The following is a 15842-nucleotide window of genomic DNA, read 5'->3' on the forward strand; positions in this document are numbered from 1 at the left end:
GGACTAATCTATTGCCGTGAGGGTTTTATGACACTTCATACATTAAAACAAGTGGGTTGCAAAGTACGTTATCATCACGAAACGACCAGGATGTAAACTAGACCAAATTCGTAAAACTAAATTGCTTTAGATAAAAGAATGCATTACTAAAGCTCGGCATTACTTAGTATACACGTTTTTTTAACGAAAGTTAAGTAGGGTTTGATTCATTTCGGTTTGGATTTGTTAGTAATTTAGTGGCCTGTCGAAATAACAAAAATCACCAAATGGGGAAGAAAGTGGCTGATGAGAATTTTCCGATGAATGAAAAGACAGGTAATCATTATTGAATATTTGTTGAATGCGTTTTGTTTAACATCGTACCCAAATACACATAAGGAAAATATAACAATATACATGTATGATGTTATCTTATATTGTATAAGTAATGTGAACGCAAAGAAATCAAACTTCTACTAAATGTATGAATGAAAAATGCTAGACATATAATTAATTAAATGCCAAATATAAATAATCAATATCAAACAGTGTTTTTCGTTTAACATGTTGTCGATATAATACATGTTTTTTTGTGTTTTCTTTTGTTTTCTAAAAAACGAAATTATAATTTAGCGTTGATTTTGCTTTTAAAAAATGGTTTGTATCGATACGCTTTTCAACTCTCTCAAGAAAATGTATGACCCTATACAGCATTTAAATGGCTAGATATTTAATATATACTATCACACATATATTTTTATAATCAATTTAATCCTCAACATTTCATTGTAGTTTTTAATTATTTGCTTTAATGCATCACTTGTTGATTGTTTTCCGTGATCTCTATCCACAAAAAGACCCCAAAGATGCAGTTTTTCTATTTCATTGATGCTTTAAAATATTATATTGTTAATCAACTTTTTTATTGAATAGATTTAGTGAAAAATATAAACGCTGCAATATTAAAACAATATTGAAATGCATCAATGAACATGAATACAAATTCAGTGTGTTTTATTGAAAACTGTTTTGTACATGAATACGATCAAGTGCGGAAAATAAATTAATTGGGCCGTGCTCTGTGAAAAAAGGGGGTTTAATGCATGTGCGTAAAGTGTCGTCCCAGATTAGCCTGTGCAGTCCGCAAAGGCTAGTCAGGGACGACACGTTCCACTTTTATGGTATTGTTTGTTAACAGAAAGTATCTTCTTTGCAAAAATCCAGTTTAGGCGGAAAGTTTCGTCCCTGATTAGCATGTGCGGACTGCACAGGCTAATCAGGGACGACACTTTACGCACATGCATTAACTCCCTTTTTACAGTGCACTGGCAAATTTTATTTAAAATGAAGTATATAATTTGTACTTAATTCGTTTTCACAGGTTACAAAACAATACAGTTTTTTAATGACATGTTAGCTTATTTTATAAGAGAATTACACCAACCTCAAACTTACATTAGTATATACGATAAATCATAGTAAATGATGTAGGTAAGTGGTTGTTATGTGAAAAATCTCCAGTAGAGAGTCAGTAACTAAGAGGTTTTCACGAGAATATATTGCCTGGAAAGAAAGTTTTGAACCAGTAACTTTGTTAAATAATAAATAATTAAGTAGTTATGTGAATACGCTCCAATTACACAAGAAGGATTAATGATTAACAAAAATCAACATCAGCGATTTAATCATAATAATGATAATAACAATGATGATAATACTAATAATGTTGATAATAGTAATCATGGTAATGATCGAGATGACGACGACGACGATGCCGACGATGTTGTTGATGACGATGACGATGATGAGGATGAGGATTATGATGATGACGGCGACGACGACGACGACGACGATGTTGATGACGATGATGATGATGTTGACGATGATGATATGATGATGATGATGATGATGATGATGATGATGATGATGATGATGATGATGATGATGATGATGATGATGATGATGATGATGATGATGATGATGATGATGATGATGATGATGATGACGACGTCGACGACGACGACGATGACGATGATTATACATCTAGGCAGCAGACATATAACGATTACGAGTACATACGCAAAATTCACAACTTTATTATTTAAATACAATTTATACATGTTTAGACGTTTAAACACTCTTCTGTTATACTTGACCCCATTATCGGTTTCCCTTCCTACAATTGTGTTTTAACTTAAAACAGTCTTCCAAGAGATTATTTAACCGGTATTCTAGGAATATTATAGATATTCTATACATCACAATACTGAATGGACACTAAAACTATTTTAAAGAGACATGTACACAGATTTTCAAATTTTTCGTAAAGCAAAACATACAACGTCGTTAGTAAAAAAATACATTTGGTTTGTTTTACAATACAGGTTAGTATTATTAAAATAATTATCAAAATAAATATTGAATTAAGAGCTGACATTCATCGGGAAACGAACCCACGACCTTTAGTAACAAAACGTATCGCGGTTACATTGACACCTCACGTTTTTCTCATTTCCAGCTTGTTTTATCCCGACTTCTTCCTGAACAGCAGAAAGATGATCTTAAAAGGGCCCGATCACGTTTTGGTAAATTGACAAAATGAAAAAAAAAAGTTTCAGATTCGCAACTTTTCCTTGTTGTTATGATATTTATGAGGAAACAGTGATACTGAACATTTACCATGCTATAAATGTCTATTTTATGCATCTTATGACGTTTGAAAAACCTGTTAATTATAAAGCGTTGCAACGCGAAACGATTGAAACTGTCGTTATATTTTCTGATACTACGGTATTGCTTATATAAAGTATAAAATGCATCTATCATTGTATGAGCACGGATGGCCAAGTGGTCTAATCGATATACTATTACTTCAGGGGTCAGTGGTTCGAGCCCAGTTGAGGGTTACTTTTTTTCTTTCTTTAATTTTATTCTTGTTTTTATTTTACTTGCGCTTTTTGGATGCAATATATCAATATAAAGCATTTTTAATGACAGACTTCAATACATGCCAAACTCTGTGAAAAGGCCCCTTTAAATACTAAACTCTATGATACAATCAAGCCTTTTTTTTAAATAAAAATGAGCTGTACTTGATACGCGTTTTGGTTTCATGGCATCTTACCTCAGACAGTTATGGTTGTGGTGGTCTGGTCTCTGTATAGCAATTCAGTAGTTGAATGGAAATTCGTAAATGATGGGAAGATATTTTATTGCTATTCTATGTAAATCGCGATGCTATGAGGTTACATCATCTACAGCTATTGTTAAATGGATAACTCTGACCAGGTGTGAGGTGTAGAGCTCTTTAAAAACCGGTTTAAACCCATAGCGCTTTGCATTGACCATTCAATACGGTTACCACAGTTTTGTTCGTTTTTTGTGTGTTTGTTAAGTGTGTAGGAATGTGTCTTGAAGACTACATTTGTGTTTGACTCGTTGTTTGGCAATCGGTTCCTTGCCATAAATGTAGAACCACATTGTTTGACTCGTTGTTTGGCAATCGGTTCCTTGCCATAAATGTAGAACCACATTGTTTGACTCGTTGTTTGGCAATCGGTTCCTTGCCATAAATGTAGAACCACATTGTAGAACAAGGTTCCTCTCCTGCTCTCGGTGGCACAGTTCAAGTGTCACCTCTCCTGCTCTCGGTGGCACAGTTCAAGTGTCACCTCTCCTGCTCTCGGTGGCACAGTTCAAGTGTCACCTCTCCTGCTCTCGGTGGCACAGTTCAAGTGTCACTTTATGCATATGTGTATATGGAATAATTATGTTAGCGACAGGCATATTTTCAATTTTGGAATTTGTTTTAAACTTTTACCTTTTTAATTTATGATTAATGATTATCCATGAATATTGATTAAAACAAAATTTTTGCTACTCAGGTGTGTTATTTGCTCGCTTGAATGTAATACACACATTTTTTAAATATACATGTATTTGTGTTACGAAAGTGTCATTTTCCTTTTAAATAGTCTTTTTTTTTGCTTAAAATCTATGATAAATATGAATGAATGAATGAATGAATTAATTAATGAATTGTATTGAATTTAGAGAAAGGAAGAAAGAAACTCAGACAAAAAAAGACAAAAAAGAGAGAAAGAATGAAAGAATGAAGGAACGAAAGCACGAGCGAACGAACAAATGAATGAATGACTTGCGCATCAATAAACATTCTTGAGAAATCGTATTCTGTTTGTGTTTAAGTACAGTATACGATAATAAACTGGTATAAATCACAGGCCATTATTATAATTATTACTTTTATAATTATTATCGTTAGTAATACTGTTATTATTAGTGTTGTTTTTGGTGCTGTCAATACTATTGTTTTCGTATGTAATTCATTTATTATCTACCAGACAGAGGGCTGGTATGGAGCTGTATTGTAAATATGTACAATTCTCTACATGACATACATTATTTGATAAGAGATGCATACAATTTTCAAAACAGAACACTTGCAATACCCATATACATGTTACACCGTAAATGTCTCGCGGTCTTTGTTTATCATTTGTTTATAGCGACCACCGAGATAACGGTATCAATGCCTGTGCGTGTAATGATGCAAACAATTATGGTATGTGAACTTAACCCACCTATAAAAGTGTCGTAAATGATTCTTTCCTTACGATCGCTGTCTTTCTATCGTGTATTCTGCATGCGACACAACAATCTGTCCTGGGATTTTTTTATTTGAAAACCAGCCACATAGATACAGGATTTATGGATTTCCCTCACATATAAAAGAACAGTTAAAGTGACGTAAGTCCATCATATATCCTTATATTGTATATGATGGCTTGACAATTGTATAATACCTACAAGTCCAACTTCCTTGGAATGTTGTGAGTGGGTTGTATTTTACGACCATTAGGCCAACCCTTTCTGGAACTAAGGCTTTCTATGTTGTTTAATACTTATTTACTAGTATTTGTTTTTTTATAACAATTAATTTGTTGCACCCAGACATAGTAACATTCTTTATATCATATGACATTTCCTCAAACAATGTTAAACTAGGACCCCGAGCACTATTAATGCTTTTAGGCTTAATATAATTGAGTTATCAACGCCTGAACTTCGTATTTGAACTTGCTATTCAGAATAAAGCTACCACAGCAATTATGATAAAAATGAATCCAACAGAGGAATAGAAGAGAAAATATTTAATATGTAAGCAAATCGATCGTATTTGTATACAGTTTTAATGCATACATACCATTAATACTACTCAAATTGCCCAGATCGGCCAACATTATTTGATTTGATATTACTACTAAATAGTTAGACGTAATAGACATTAACCTAATTACGAAATAATTAATGTTAACGTGTCAATGTGCCTAGTAATGTGCAACATTGTTTGCGGGTAATAAATCATTTTTACACTTGTTGCGGGGTTGATTTAATGCCTTGTTGTTAGCGTCCAGCATATGATCATCATAAAAATTCGGTGCAGTTGTCACAAATGTGCAAAACAATCAATAATGCATATTGATTATTAATTTGTCGAACAGGTAGACAAAGCTCTTACGTTTGAAAGACGTTAAGTCGTTTCTAGACATAGTTTGGTGTCGCAATTTGGAGTTATGGCTGGAAAACATGAAAAAGGTACTCTGTGCTTTTTAAATCTGCGTTATCATGATAATATATACAATGTACAGCGGTATTCATTTACGGATCACTGTGAATATTTAAATTTTGCGTTTATCTTCTGCATTAAATAATATTACAATCATTTCATCGCAAATCGAATGTGTTATCGGAACACATCGGGCGTGTTATCAATTGTTCTTAAATGATATGTATACAATTTCAGGTTAAATGTACTCGCATAACTAATGTAAACTTTATTTCATACTACGTTAGGATATGGCTAAGTTAACTAATTTCTTCGTATAATTTACAATTTGAAAAAATGAAAGTGGCTAAATAACTATTTTTCTTGTCTGTAGAATAATTCAGTTCGATTGGTTTCTTTACATTGAACACTTTTTTGGAACATGCATGGTAGCACTTATTAGTATTTTTATTGCCGTATTTTAAATGTATTGGTAGCAAAATTTAGTGATAAAGGGATAAAACCACAAACATGTGTTTGTTATCATCGTGCATATCTTTGGTACGGCAGGTTTCCACACATAGAAAGAGCATCAATTAATATCCACTGCATGTAGAGTCTTAAATATCAACATTTCAAAATTAAAATTAAGAAACATTTTGCTGATCATGTTTCATATAGTTTCATTGCTGTAATTGGCGTTGCTTATTTCGAAAGTGCATCGTTTTATGTACTTTAACTATACGATTTCTCTGTATGTAGTAAATTTAAAACTTCTTATCAAACAAAATGGCGGACAGAGCCATTTTCGTTCGAGTTCTTTGCTACCTGGACGAAATTATTCCATTTCCATACTATATTTGACCTACTATATAATATTTATGGTTTGTAATTATATCCTAGGTATATTTATGGCACATAACCTGTCATAATACATGTATTTTGCATCTTCGTTATTTTAATAATGGCATTGGCATTCAATATCTCTTTATGGAAATCTATGTATATTTTTCCCTTTGATAAATTAAAATGAATCTTGTGGCGGTTATATTCGCGCGTTTTGTGGTTTAAAATAGAGAAAAATATATTTATGTTAACTATTGTGTTTGGGTCTTTGATATTGGGGTGTATGATATAATATAGTTCTTAACTTAAATGTCCAATTGATGATGTTGCGACTTCTTATACAGTTAGTGCGAGCTCGTTCACAATATCGTTAGAAATAAAACTGCAGTTTCAAATACACTTCAATACTTGTTGAATTGTTAGACTGATGCTGAACTAGTCCGAGCGTTTCTATACCTACATCTGGCACCATTACTGTACTGCAAACTCAGAAAACACTCAAAACAGGGAAAGTGCTCACAAATAAGCATCTAAAGAAATTTTACGAATATCTTCAGTAAGGGGTGTAGTATTTTTTGTCATTTTAGTTAGGTTTTCATATGAATTAAGAGGACTAATATGAATTGGTCGGGCGTTTTTTTATCTTTACCTATTTGTATTACAGGTTTTTATAAATGCACGTGTATGGATGAACCTTGTCCTTCTTAATGTTTCGAAAACAATCCTCTTGAATTGTGAGCAAATAAAACAATCAATTTGAAGAAAGCTTCTAAGATACAAATAAGATATTTTATAAATCAAAAATTCTTATCAGTGTGTTCAAGTGGTCTGATTTGTGCAAATCCCGACACTCTAATCCCATTTAAAATATCCGTCGATATTTGTGACGTCACATCTTCCTTGTTGCGGTATCTCAAAGATCAACCTATGCTATTTTATCGAGTCTATGTGTATGTGTATGGTTAGATATGCTTGAATATTAATTTTTAAATTTTAATATAAAAACACAATGGCCGGTCAATCTCTTTCTAATTGAAATCTAAGGGAATGAACCGGATATTTTCTTCTTTAGCAGTGATACACACAAGTGATTTCCCTTGTTTTTGAAACGAAATAACAGATGCTAAGCTTTTATTTTGTAGTCATAGTCTTAAGGAAGAGAAACAGTTCTTATTTACTATAAGAATAATAATGTACCGGTATATGTAACTATCACTTCTTAACAATGATTTCTTCAGCCGGACATTTTTGTAAATATAAAATCTTAGCTTGGTGAGCAGTGTGAAAACATTCTGTTATGAATGACAGAAGTTTTCTAAGTATTTATTCCATAATAAAAAAAAATCATAATTTAAATGTTTCAGTAAATTTAGCACATATGATCGAATGCAGCAAAAATGAAATTTCAACCTAAAATACCAAAACAAGTCTGGGTTTGCACACAGAAATAGGGTCCGCCGAGATAGTGAAAACAAAAAACAACATGTTAAGTATAACCATATGACAAGTCTCTTTAAATTCCTTTAGCTTAAACTGTATACTCTTGTATAAACAGTAAATATTCTTTGGATTTAGATATATGTATCCACATAAAACTTCAAATAAAAACGCCGTAATCTATTCGTGTAAATAATTATTATTATGTCAAATATGGTGTAAGTCTACTACGCGTTTACAAGTACTTAATTAATTTTGTAATGGAACCATATTTAAATGTATGCTGCTTTTGGACTAATGAAGTTAAAACAAGAACGACACCACGATGGCTGTTATTTAAAATCGTTCTTTATAGTATTGTTATAAATCAAGTTCCGACCGCGTAATCTTAATTTTACACTACGAGTCTGTTTATACTTGAACATTCTTGCGTTTGTAGTAAAAAAACACACGGAAATATAGAGAAGCAAATTCATGCCACTAAACTGTTTCGTTAGATTTTACTTCATCGAAAAGAGCGCCATAAATTTTCATTTTCGAGTATATAGATAAAAGACTCTACAAGACGATCTACAGTACATAATTATGTTAATTTAACTAAAAATAGACTTCGGGAATTCCATAGTCTATTTACCTTTCGTTTTAAAAATAAAACTCAAAATAACTGGTTTTACACTGGACAGCGCTCATTGTATGCAGATGATCATGGTTACACGGTTTACAAGTGTATTGAATACCTCGCGTAGTAAATGGGCATCAACCTCTTAAATAGTGTTGGCATATTTTGGATGCGGTAAACTAGTGAACAGGAAATTACTCAAGCGCGCGGTATTATATCGTGCCTACAGCGGTATGTTTGATCGTGAAATATACATGTATGTACTGTGATTGTGAATGGAGTGATTGATGTTAAATGTGCCAAGTGTATTCAGTGTTGACATGACTTAACAATTTGGAGATGCTAACATCAATTACTATCATACGTGTATGACTTATCAACAAATCGCAGACAAATAGGTACATACTGTATGTATATGGGATATATACTGTAATCATTTATGCGGTGTGCAATTGTACATGCGACAGTCGTACGTAAGTTGTATGTTTTAGACTGTTCTTATTGAATGCTTTGAAATTGAGCTTTTATATACGTACATCAAAGTAGCTCGAAGTTGGATTAGTGCAACTAATTTTTTAAGGAGTGATATGAAGTTTTTACGGTGTCTATATGACTAATAAAAATCACAACGTAGCTACACAGATCAGTGACTGGGCGTTTGAGGTGACTGAAGTTTGTGATAAAGCAGTCGTCCGTATGACAATTTAATGTCCTGAAGGGTGAAACGTAATAAACAAGTATAAGCACATGTATTGCTTTCGAAACAATAGATGTTGATTTGACCGGAACATAAAGTGCATGTTCAGTTACGTGAATACAGTGTAATAACTGTTCTTATTTGGATGTTAAAAGTTCTGTCTGGGAACGCTTATGTAAAACAGTTAACCGTTGAAATCAAAGTGGAGAGTGCTCATCACGACGACTAAAACCGGACGTTTTGTACATTACCAAACATATAGTCCGTCTGAGTGCAATATTTTCGGATTGGCCAAAGCGACGTGGAAACTTTGAACTGTGCAACTCTCGCGAAAACGCATGTAGTGTAAATTTAAATTTTATCATATAATATTAAAAGTGAGATTATTACATTACAGCAGATAACACAAACTTTAACGACATTCAGTTAGAGATGTATGAAGATTACAGAACCGTAACTTCGAGAACGAGCATTTTTAACGCAACAATTTAATATATAATTACCAAACTAAACGTACAAACTGTTAGAGCTGAGACTACCAAAGTTAGAGCCTGGTGTATGAAAGATCGCGAAAACGCAGGCTGCTATAAAACTGCACGTACAACTTTTGAAACTTTGACGAAAACGTCAGTCCCTGGTGTATGCAAGATCGCGAAAACGCTGAAAACAAAACAAAGTCTGCGCTTTGAATCATGGGCCGACGCCGACAGAGTAACCCGTCGGCCACTAGTGAGGAGGCGGTGGAGGTGGAGGAGTTTCACCCCCTGAACAGCAAGGGTGCGGACAGCCCACGGGATGAAAACCCCAGGTCGGGGGAGGGGTTGGTCGACTTGCCTAAGGATATGCCAGAAGAGTATGGTACGTGATATCAAGCGCAGTTTTGTCGTATTTTAACATGAGTTGTCCACATAATTAGAGGTAAATGGCGGTCTGTTAGCTATTGACTCTATTGTGGGCAGAATTCACACAGACTCGGGTAGCGATAAATTACGAGTACTATTTGTGCAAAAAAAATCTGAGAGACAACGTAAGAAGATTGTGCTTCTTTTGTGTATTTGTATATGGTGTCGAATTCTGAATAAGATATTTGCATTTACGTATATTTGTTAACAGATCATTTGTCGAAGAATATTTCATAGTAAAAAGTGGCTCACAGAGCCTTGAAGACTCTACACGTAAATGCTATAGCGATATCTTGCCGGACTTATGATGTTCATAGTCGTTGCAAGGTAAATACAGTATCAGTTGTGCACTGAGTTAAGCATTAAAGGCATCTTTTTCATTAAGAATCAATTTCCAGTTTAAAAAGTATATTTCTATTATCTACGAAGCCAGATATGTTCGGACCTTTTGAGTGCTGTATCAAGAGTTGTCATTCCTGATTTCTGTCGAAGCATAGTTACTTCGCTTTGTTCAGGTACTCCATTGATAATACGAGAGGGACGCGGTAATAATTGGAAATATACTCAGATATTTGAATTTTGGAATGGTATTCGTTGAAATCCTTGTCTTTTAAGTTGTTTTATTGATAATGCTCTTTTGTATCTGACATCATAAGAATTAACATCGATTGAGCTTATACACATTTAAGGAACGCAATTAGCATTGGCGCTACTGTAGTCCATAGCTTGTCTATTCTTAGTATCGGCCCTCTTAATGAATACATACACATTTTGGAAGTGAACAAATGCAAAACACGCATGCTTTATATGTCAATCTTCAGTTAAATGTGTATTCTTGGACATAATAACGAAAACTGCATTAAAGTCGGCAATGCTTTGACAAAATACTGGCAATTTTAAGACTTGGCTCCCTGTAGTAATCTGTATCATGTCCAATGGGTCTCATAATATCGGCCCTTGTTACTTTGCGCATGTGCTTCTTCTTAAAATAGTATCTTTATGGAAGAACGAAACTCTTGCTTATGTTGTTCTTTAAATATTTTTACATTTTATTAAAAATACTGGCCCTGTAGCCACTGGGTTTTGTAAAGGGGGGTTGCACATTTTCCCATCACCGATTGTTATTGAGCAACAGAGAGGCTGTCCCCCTCCTGCAATCGGGGGGTTTGGAGGCCCTCCACCTAGAAAAATTTGAAAATGAAACTTAAAATCCTGCATTCTGGTGACTTTTTATCTGTATTTAGAGACTGAAGTTATAGAGCATTTTTATATGAAATTTCACTTTCATTGACCATACTCAGTCCAGCATTTTTAACGGTTTTTCGTTAATGGGCCGATACTATGAGGAGGGCAGATACTATGAGAATAAGGGATTAAGGTACTCCCTGAGCCTTTTTTGAGTCTTAGGCGGAAAGATCGTAGTCTGGACGTAGAATGGATTCATTGTTACTTAATTGAAACTCTATTGCAGGAACTTGGGACATAGTTTGGGTGGTGGGGGTTGGGGGTTCGGGGTGATCAGGCATTAACGAAAGCTCATTTCTTTACTTAACTGTATTTTCAATTAATTTGTCTGGTCAGTGATAAACATCTTGAGTCATAGAATTATTTGCAAGAACCAGGCTAAGGTCAAGGTCAGAATTCCTGGTCAAAAGTAAAATGTTAAAGATCAAGCAAGAACTCTTTGTCAGTAGCATAACTTTCTTTGTAAAGCATGGATAGAATTTCTAAACAATAGGCAGAAGTGATGAACAATTGCAGCGATTTTTCTTCTTCTTTATAAAGAACCAGTAAATGGCACTTTCCCAATTGGAAACTACAAATTTCCCAATTGCTGTGAAAAAATTCCAGATTGAAGTTTTTTTTGTTTTTGTTTTTTATAAAGAAAATGCAACATTTAGTTTGTTTCCCTATGCAGCTCAGTAAATATAATATTCACAACTTGACAACACTATGTTATCAATTTTAAAGTATTTGGGAGCAAAAAATCTTATACACCAATTTCCCAATGTGAAGACTCCACGACGCGACTTTTCCCGATTTGAGGTTTCACGACTCAATTTTTCCCAATTTGAGGTTTCCCGACTCAATTTTTCCCATTTGAGGTTTCACGACTCAATTTTTCCCAATTTGAGGTTTCACGACTCAATTTTTCCCAATTGGGCAAATTAAAACAATCGCTGACATGAGTGATCATATTTTGAAGCCCAAGACCTGACCTGTAAGTCTAAGGGCAAAGCCACAATTTAAGGTTTAGGGCCCAAAATTGTCTGAACCATTTCATCAAAAGAGCATAACTTTGCCCATCATTTTTATGTCCCCCACTATAGTAGTGGGGACATATTGTTTTTGCCCTGTCTGTTGGTTGGTTGGTCTGTTGGTTGGTTGGTCTGTTGGTTGGTTTGCGCCAACTTTAACATTTTGCAATAACTTTTGCTATATTGAATATAGCAACTTGATATTTGGCATGCATGTGTATCTCATGGAGCTGCACATTTTGAGTGGTTAAAGGTCAAGGTCAAGGTCATCCTTCAAGGTCAGAGGTCAAATATATGTGGCCCAAATCGCTCATTTTATGAATACTTTTGCAATATTGAAGATAGCAACTTGATATTTGGCATCCATGTGTAACTTATGGAGCTGCACATTTTGAGTGGTGAAAGGTCAAGGTCATCCTTCATGGTCAGAGGTCAAATCAGTGCTCCAGCTAGGATTTGAAAAGGGCAGGGGTCTTTTTTGTCAAAAGGGCACTTTCGACGCGCAGTATATTGTCAATAGGGCACTTTGACGCGCAGTATTTTGTGAAAAGGGCACTTTCGAGCGCGCGGGTGTTTCTGGAATGCTTCCTATTGCATGTTAATTTATATGTTATAAATAATTGTATTATTCCCATTATTATTAATCCATTCAAATATAATGTCTACAATGAGGATTAAAATAATTAAAATGAAATAAGAGATTTATGAATTATCATATGTAAAAAAAAAAAAAAAAAAAAATTTTTTTTTTTTTTGGAGGGGGGGGGGGGGGGGGCAGGGCGGGGGTTCGGGGGGGCAGGGCGGAGGTTCGGGAGGGCAAGGCGCGGCGCCCTTCGATTTAGGCCTAGCTGGAGCACTGTCAAATACATGTGACCCAAATCGCTTATTTTATGAATATTTTTGCAATATTGAAAATAGCAACTTAATATTTGGCATGCATGTGTATCTCATGGAGCTGCACATTTTGAGTGGTGAAAGGTCAAGGTCAAGGTCATCCTTCTAGGTCAAATATATGGGTCAAAATTGCTCATGTAATGTAACTTCTGCAATATTGAAGCTAGCATTTTTATATTTGACATGCATGTGTATCTCATGGAGCTGCACATTTTGAGTGGTGAAGGGTCAAGGTCAAGGTCATCCTTCAAGGTCAAACATCATATAGGGGGACATTGTGTTTCACAATCACATCTTGTTTTAAGGTCAATATTCAAGGTCCAAGGTCAACTATAAGAAATCAACCTGTAACATTTTGTATAGAGAATAATGTTTAAAAAGTGTTTTTTCAAGGTCATATAGGTAAATTTAAGAAATGAACTACAAACACTTAGTCCTGAGCAAAATTTTCCAGAATTGATGGATTTTCAAATTATTTGAAAGAGGTGACATATTCTATGAGGAAGTGTAAAGCATATGACCCAGGCTCTTTGGACAAGGTTGCAATCCAAGATCAGAATCATGCTCAGAGGTCAAAGGTCAGTTATGACCATACATATTCCGGAAAATTGTTGTGTAACTTTACAAATTAGCTATGAATTTTGAAATTACTAGTGGCTCTGATGTCAACCATCATTAGACAATGTGTGGCTTTGAACAATCCATCTGCTTTCCTCAAGTTTCAAGGTCGAATTTAGAGGTTAAAAATGGAATTTTTGAGTCTTAAGTGGATTGTGGGGGCATCTCTGCCAGTATGGACACATGTCTTATTTCATATCAAATTTATTATTTGTATTATATTTTATCAACTTAATGAATAACCGGTATTTTTAGTAATAATTTTTTATATGATGTTGAAGAATATAATTGCCAATGTGGTTGAAATCCAGTTTTTCTTGCCATAGTTCATTAAGATTATGTACTAAATATTTTAACTCTTCAAGTCTGAAAACATGCCCATAACAAAGAGTTTAAAACCAAAAAACTCACTTTTTGATGCTGAAACAAAACTAAATAAAAAACAATGACAAAAAATGACAGGAAACCACTTGCAGCATTTTAAAATTATGTATTTCCTGATCAACTTGAACTTTTAAAACCTGTTTCCTGGCAAACCTAGATATCATTTATGTGCTCTAGTTCTGCAGACACATCATCTAGGATGTAGAACAACAAATAAATATTCCGGTGAGATTATCTTTTATGACTCAATGAGTGCACCAGGTGCTTTCTTAAGTTGTTTGTTTCTGGGAATAGTTTCAATGGAATACTTGTAAAAAAAAATCAGTGAAATGCAGAACTCTAATTTTCTTTTGAAAACGCAAATTTTGATCTGCCAGGGCTATAATACCTAATCATTGCCAGTTTAAAATTATTTCACATCATTTTCATTTCTTTTTAATAAGCTGCAGCAGTCATGTTTTCTTCAAATATAGTTTTTTTCCATAATGCTGTGGTCTTAAAATGATTATGATAATTAACACTAATTAATGTACTTTTAATTAAAACGTTTGGATGCAGCCTCACGTATCCACATGTTGGATTTTGGAATAAATCAGTTGGATTTTGGAATAATTCAGTCGGATTTTGGAAGTGCATGTTCAGTTGGATTTCGGAAGTATTCATTTGTATTTTTGTAGTATTCAGTTGTGATTCAGAAGTTTTAATACTTCCAGCACTGCAATTTTGGAAGTTCAGAGTCAAAAACTTGGAATTAACCCTTTGCATGCTGGGAAATTTGTCGTCTGCTAAAATGTCGTCTGCAGAATTTCTAAAATTAGCATTTTCTTCGATTTTTTAAAAAGAATACTATCAGAATAGCAAACAGTTTGGATCCTGATGAGACGCCACGTTCTGTGGCGTCTCATCTGGATCCAAACTGTTTGCAAAGCCCTTCAAAATTCGGTTCCAGCACTGAAAGAGTTAATTCACACCCTGTAGAAGGTTCTGAATAATTTATGGGAATGGGTATGATGGGCTTATTCTTGGGGCTTGTTTTATTCTATAGTGATTTCTATCACTTTAAAAATGAAACTGATTAACTGCGAAAAGCTACTGTCAGGTTTAAATCAAATCAATGTCATAATTTTTTTTAATAGGGAAACTTGATGCAATATATTTATAATTTCATTTAATTTATTACTTTAAATTGTCGCATTTAATTCTAACTTACTGTTTCCTCGGTTTGACTTACCAGTATGTTCCAGGGCAGTCTTGGGTAATATATAAGGTCTTTTCATTACATCCAATAATTTTTCATTTAATATTATATCCTTTCTATGAAAAAATCTGAATGAGGCAGTGTTATTTCCAAAATTTTGTGAATGAGACCGGGTCCTTTTGGATTGGGAACATTCGCGGCGTTTTGACTAAAATTGGGAAAATTGTGGTATTGCTGTTTTGCTAAAAAAAGCTTAAAAATTGAGAGTAAAAGTGTTTTCAGGAATATATTTACTAAGGTTGAACTGATATCTATAAAGCTGGATGATAGATGAACAAAATGTTGAGGTCTAAAACAAAAAGCTAATCTGGGACAACACTTTACCAACATACATTTAGCTCTGTTTCCTTAAAGAGAGACATTAATATGAATTTGTGAAATCGT

General features: G+C 34.0%; 1 protein-coding gene across 3 annotated transcripts in view; it reads left to right on the forward strand.

Moving 5' to 3' along the window:
* The window catches only part of LOC127840079 (choline transporter-like protein 2), a 78805-nt gene continuing 62963 nt past the window's right edge, over positions 1–15842 (forward strand). Inside the window, exon 1 of one of the 3 annotated variants that reach the window (XM_052368474.1) lies at positions 1–315. In XM_052368474.1, the coding sequence (XP_052224434.1) occupies positions 267–315 (49 nt within the window). In that variant the 5' untranslated portion in view covers positions 1–266. Of the gene's footprint in view, positions 316–5501; positions 5596–8505; positions 10003–15842 lie in introns of those variants that run through there. The other 2 variants (XM_052368475.1, XM_052368472.1) reach the window with 2 other exon arrangements.

This window comes from Dreissena polymorpha, chromosome 7 (genome assembly GCF_020536995.1).
Source record: "Dreissena polymorpha isolate Duluth1 chromosome 7, UMN_Dpol_1.0, whole genome shotgun sequence".
NCBI lineage: Eukaryota > Metazoa > Mollusca > Bivalvia > Myida > Dreissenidae > Dreissena > Dreissena polymorpha.